This window comes from Mytilus edulis, chromosome 14 (assembly GCF_963676685.1).
Source record: "Mytilus edulis chromosome 14, xbMytEdul2.2, whole genome shotgun sequence".
Classification (NCBI taxonomy): domain Eukaryota; kingdom Metazoa; phylum Mollusca; class Bivalvia; order Mytilida; family Mytilidae; genus Mytilus; species Mytilus edulis.
The window spans coordinates 57,193,210-57,199,588 of record NC_092357.1 but is presented as its reverse complement, the minus strand read 5'-3'; the positions used below and the strand labels follow the sequence as shown (position 1 = coordinate 57,199,588).

General features: G+C 36.4%; 1 protein-coding gene across 1 annotated transcript; it reads left to right on the top strand.

The window, feature by feature from the left end:
• Positions 1 to 422: 422 nt before the first annotated feature.
• On the top strand, positions 423 to 3,957 carry LOC139503934 (E3 ubiquitin-protein ligase TRIM71-like). The gene is made up of 2 exons (XM_071293958.1): positions 423 to 1,637; positions 2,832 to 3,957. The coding sequence occupies exons 1-2, from the start codon at positions 540 to 542 to the stop codon at positions 3,648 to 3,650; spliced, it is 1,917 nt and encodes a 638-aa protein (XP_071150059.1). The 5' UTR covers positions 423 to 539; the 3' UTR covers positions 3,651 to 3,957.
• Positions 3,958 to 6,379: the final 2,422 nt, after the last annotated feature.

Below are 6,379 nucleotides of genomic sequence, written 5' to 3'. Positions count from 1 at the left end.
TTTACCCTTGACAGTGGTGTTACAGAAAAACATATGTATAAACTTAAAAAAATCAGTTGAAAAGGCTTATCTCACCTCATCAATACAAAACCGAAAATCAACAAGTAACAGTTCTCGTTATTATTCAGTGCAAGATCAATACCGACTATTTATAGTTTAAAATCAGTAACAAAATAATTTTGCCTTTAATTATGACCACTATGTGCCTTCGAAACATAAGTTCTAGTTCGAATTTCAGTTTGTGTGTTTTATAAACTATAAATTCACATAAAAAATCCATACATCTGATATTAATTACTCCATTTTTAAAGCATTTAAAAAGTGAATCAAATTAGACTTACACAAATGATTAGGTTCATTAATGTTAGCATTGTTTTTAAACTCTGTCGACATAATTATTGTTCCGTTAAATAAATGTCAAATCTCAACCATTGGTAACAAGCGATATTAGTTTCTTGTTTCATGACGACCGAGCAGATAGAAGGTGGTTAATATTTTAGAAACATGCACTGATCAGAGCGAGAATTAAGCGATAAGAGATGGAGAGTAGAGAGCCAAGCTCACTAGGACCGATGATCCAGCCTGACGCATGCGGAATCTGCTTGGGGGAATACACTCGTCCGAAAATTCTCCCGTGTTTTCATACCTTCTGTTTCAAATGCTTGGAGTCTTACGTTGATAAGACAGGGAGGCTCGGTCGGTTTAGTTGTCCACTATGCCTAGGAGATACATTAATACCAAAAGGTGGGGTGGCAAGATTCCAGACAAATTTCTATGTAAAGGCCGACAAGCTGAGATCTACTTACATGCCGAATGTCCGTTGTGACGTCTGCGAACGACATGATGTTGCCGACAGCAGATGTTTAGAGTGCGACCAGAACATGTGTCCAAATTGCTGTAAGACACACTTGAAGATGACTGCTTCACGCGATCATCATCTCATTGGCCTGTTTGTCCGCGACTCGACACCAAATCTTCGCCACCGCGTTCTTACAAGAATATACTGTGACAAACATCCTGGGGACGAGCTGACATTCTACTGCAGAAAATGTGATATGACCATCTGTCTACGATGCAAGGTTACGTCACACGAGAATCACGTTAGTGATGATCTTCAGGAAGTAGCAAGAGTAACACGTGAGCACCTGAATACAAAACTAGAGGGCGCGAAACTTCACCTTCCGCTTTTTCACGAGCAGCTGAATGATGCGAATCGTTACGAAGAGAACATGGTACAAACAAAAGACAGACTTGTTAAAACAATCAATCAAAGAGCCACTAAATTACACGATAAAGTTGACAAGTTAGCAGCAACATTGATACACGATGTTGATTCGGAATACAATGTAGAAACGGCACGCATCGACAGCCACAGAAAGAAAATTACCCAAGCGTCGAAAGCACTTGCAGGGCAGATACACGCGGCGAATCAAGCAGTCATGTACGGCGCAGATGCAGAAATAGCTAGAAACAAAGATTTATTGGTCCAACAAATGGAAAATATAACAACAACTGCTGAAAGGCTTCAACTACCTAAGTTGACTCTAGAACTTAGTCCTAGCATAACTCTAGAAGGGAAGATAGAAGAGTCGTTCGGAAGCTTGTCAACAAGACGTCCGCCTGCTGTAGATATTAAGGTATTTGCTTATCTTAAAGTAAAAAAATGCCCCACTAGGGGTAAATTTAGTATATGGGTCTTTTTTCTTTTTTAGTCATGTCGTTGTAAGTTTATTTCGACATTTGAATTTGAGTGTCCCTTTGGTATCTGTGGCCTATCTTTTAATTTTACCTTCATCACTCGAGTTTTCATTTGTTTCGTTTCGCATAGGTCATTCTTTACTTTTATGTGTAGCTTTTTTTCACAATTTTCTAAATGTCCCCATAGTATTTTCTACCTTGTGGTTTGCCTTTTGCTTGACTAAAAGTGAAAAAATAAACAGTGGCGAAACTAGAGGGAGTTTCGGGGGTTGGACCCCAGTTTCGGGGGTTCGACCCCCCCCCCCCCCCCCCTCCTTATTTTGAACGATCAATGCATTCAAATGGGGACATATGGTTGGAACCCTCCTTTTGAAAATGACTGGATCCCCCCTGAATAAACTGAATAAACGAGTTTTCACCCCTGAACCATGAACGTACATGCGACTTTAAAGTGGGGAGATACTAAACAATGTAAGTATTTAACAGACAAAAATAAATTTGGTTATGTCAAAACTGATAAAACCCTGTTCCTTACCTTCACCTTCAACTTCGTACTTTATTTTGGCATTTTAACCTTTTTATTCGAGCGTCTCTGACGGGTCTTTTATATATATAGACGAAATGCGTGTATGGCGTACACTCATTCATTAACGTTGGTCTTGACAGACTTCTGATAGCATACATCTATCTTGACTCTAACTATGTTAGTAGATAGAAACGGGTCGAAAAACAATACATTATGAATATTGTCTATAATTTTGAAGAAGGGGGTAGTATGTATATTACATTTTATTCAATCAGAACAGACATTCTTCTCAAAGAGGAAAAGAGGGGGGCAAAGTTCGATTGTGATATATATCCAAGATCTATTTTTGTACTATTATTTGTTCCCCCGCAGTTTTGCAATTTTGTAGAGAAACCTTAAGATATCTAATAATTAAAACATGAACTTAAGTTGCAGCGCTTCTTTTGTTATAGATTTTCCTGAAATGGAGTATGACGATATCAAGCAACTGTATATACATGTATAGTTATATTCATAAATGCTGACAGAGAAGTCATTTATTTGGGGTCTGCATAGGTTTTTTTATACTTTTTAACTTGATAATACTTGTTTTATATTTATACTTCAGATTCAAGAAATGGCTGTCTTCCAAGTAGACGACACATTCAAAGTAGTCAGCTCAATATGTCCAGTGGGCGATGGTGAAGCATGGGTAACTTCCGGTTGGAAACCGGAAATACATTTATTCAATGTCTACGGTACAAGATTGAGAACCCAATCCGTCGGCAGAAACATCGACTCAATCATTCAAGATAAATCAAAGTCTTTGATCGTAACGTGTAGCGACCAACGTCAAATTCTCCGTAGTCATGGAAACATCGACTTTTCAATCATAGCAACTCTTGGACAACACCCGCGAGGAATCGCGTTAACCGAGGACAACGAGCTTCTCGTCTGCACTGGTCAGTCGCTAGCTTTTCAAGATTACAAAGATGGCCATAAGAATAAAGTTCTCCGTTATTCAGTTGATGGGAGAATGACTGGAGAGTTCGGAGATGAAGATCAATGGAAATTTATGTATCCTCTTAGAATAGCTGTTAATATGACTGGAGATATCTGTATAGCTGATTGTCAACGAAGATGCGTAACAATACACAGAAGAGATGGAACACTGAAGGCGAAGTACACTGGCGCAGAAACATCCGGTCTGAAAAATAGCTTTGAACCACGTGGCCTCGCATGCGATTCTAGGGGATTTATCTTCGTCACCGACAATGCTAATGATGCTATACATCTTTTAGATCACTCTGGTAAATTCATCCGCCTTATTCTCACATCTAATGATGAAGTGTACGGTCCGTATGCAACCGCAATCGATTCTAAAGGATTTTTATGGGTTGGGGCACGTGATGCAACTGTAAAAGTTTTCAAAGTGACTTATATATAACCGACAAAAGTAGACCGGAAATGCCGCTTACTGATGACAACAAAGAACGTTTGGTTTTTTTTACCGGACATTATCGATTCGATCTATATTTCTAAATTAATTTGTTCGTTTGTTATAAAAGAGAGAAAACAATGGGAAAAACAAGAGAACTTTGTGATTATTTTAAAACAATATTTATTCATACACATCTTTATTTGCTAGTTCAGTGTCTAATTTGCATATTGACATTTTTCATTATAACTGTATTCTTCTTTTTTTTTTAGGTAAAGGGTTGTATATGCTAAATAAATTATTAAATTGAAAAGGACTTGCCCGAGATAACTTGCTTTATATATATATATATATATTAAAAAAAAAGATATATGTGGTATGATTATCAAAAGAGTCAAGTTCTCAGACAACTCTTTACAAGAGACCAAATGACACAGAAATTAACAGCTATTATAAGTCACAGTACTGCCGTCAAAAAAAATTATCAAAGCCCATACCTCTAAACTTTGTTCATGTTGTTTATTAGTTGTAATTGACCTTGGAACTAGTTTGCAGTAGCTGCGAGTACTCTCATTTCTGTGATTCGTTTTGATTGTTTTTTAATATGTTAGTTGTGCATCGTATCGAGTTCTTCAGAAAAGTAACATATGTTAATTTTGTCTTTGAAAGTGGGGACTTGATTTATTTTGTTCTTCTTTTTTGACACTTGAATACAAAATATGAAAAATCCAATCTTTCCAACCACCAATGCAAGCAAATGACTAGTCCCTAATTGTTTCGAAAGTTTAAAGAGAGTTTTATTCTAAATTCGCGAAAAACATAAACTGTTCTGTCCCAGATCCTGATGTATTCCGGAATTCGAATATGTGTTAATCCAGTATTCCTTTTGCCTTTTTCCCCTAATTGTTGTTTGCATTTCAATCAGGATGAATACTGATCTTTCACAGGCAATGTTACGCTTTCAAGCACACTTCATTGAAACCTGGTATCCTCCGGATATTTCTTCAAAAGAATGACCTAAAGGGTCACTTTGATCTCCTTCCGACCGGTGGTAAAACCCTTGCCAGGACAGGCTGTTTATGCGGGATGCACAAGTACACAGTCACGTTCTGTCAGAATGGCGCAGTTAGATCCGATGCATCGTGTAAAGATAGTGCCACGCTCTCTGAAAGTTATAAGAATCACTGCAACAACTCTTTGAGTGGTCCTTGGTAAGTCTATTACAAGACTTAATTCCTGCCCATTCATTTTCCTGTGTCTGTTAAAAATCCCAAACGGCCTTATTCTCGTCATCAAGTTGTCTGAAAAATTTGCTACTGGAATAAGGCAACCAATAATTAATCATTTCAAAATATATCACTCTGAAAAAAGAACCATACACAACATAGAAATACACATTATCCTGGAGACTCCAATTACAGATTAATTTCTCCACTTTTAGAACACGATTAATATACTATGAAAATAAATAAAAATTGCACAAATGAGGACCATGAACCAAAATGAATCCGTGTTAAGTACTACAATACGGAATTCTTCTGATTTTCAAAAAACGCGAGGCTTAGACAGAAGAGGTTTTCGATGGTGCAGACTATTCCGCATATAAACTCTTACAAGACTTAACATTTTGTTTCGTTTGTTGGTCTGGAAAATTATAAAGACAAGATGCAAATGAATATGCTGGCCAATAAAATGCAAGAAACCGTAACATTTATGTATAAACATCAAACTATTATTCTTGCGCGTTGAAAAAGAAGCTGGGCGTGTGGAGGAATATTTAGGTACCAAACGATTTTCTAATCCCAAGCCCTCCCACTCCTCAGCGGAAATAGAATTATCGTCCTCTTTAACTTATTCGGTATCCTTCATTTAATTCTAGAGTTTAAAGAAAGACAATCCAATTATACCACTTGTCAATTTTAATTAACACACACTATGGAACACTTATCGCATTCTATTTTTTTTTTCGACAAATGCTTATAAATATTAATATATTCATAACGAAAATAGTGTTGTACGTGTAAAACATGAAGAGAAAGAACAGTTCAAAGCAACATTTAAAACATCATTGAAAAAACATCACCGCTTTTTTCAATTCTGTAAGTAGGTAAGTATATGTTTTCCCTAAAAGATGTTTCGTTCGTAGGATTCAAAGCATGTACATAATTTCAGTACTAGTTCTAAGATAAGATGCATATTTGTCTCTGAACTTCCAACATGTGGAATACAATGGCTACATTTTAATACTGCGCTGGTGTGGAGATGGAGTAATAGAGCTCTGAATTTTTTTTTCGGAAAACATAGATATTTCGTCTCATAATCCTACAATGAGATCGATATAACTTTTGTCTTTTAATATATATAAAAGATGTCTTAATCTAAGGTATTCATTTATCACTATTGACTCACCCCACGATATAAAGTACTATGCACATGCAAATTAGCTAAGTGTTTCGTAACTTCTAGTAAGTTTTTTTTCTACATTATAAAAAATGAATATGTGGTATCTTATATACATGATTTCTTTTATTAGTTGTTATCCGCATTGAACTAACTGTGAGTATTCTGAGATCTGTACTGAGTGTCCCTTTGATGTTGGGATGTACAAGTTGCCGACAAAGTCCAATCTGTGTTTTTGTTAGATGTATTTCTATTTGTACATATCTGATGAGTTAAGCTTTTTTCAACTGATTTTCATAGCTCGTTCTTATGTTGTATTCTTATGTACACCACTGTCC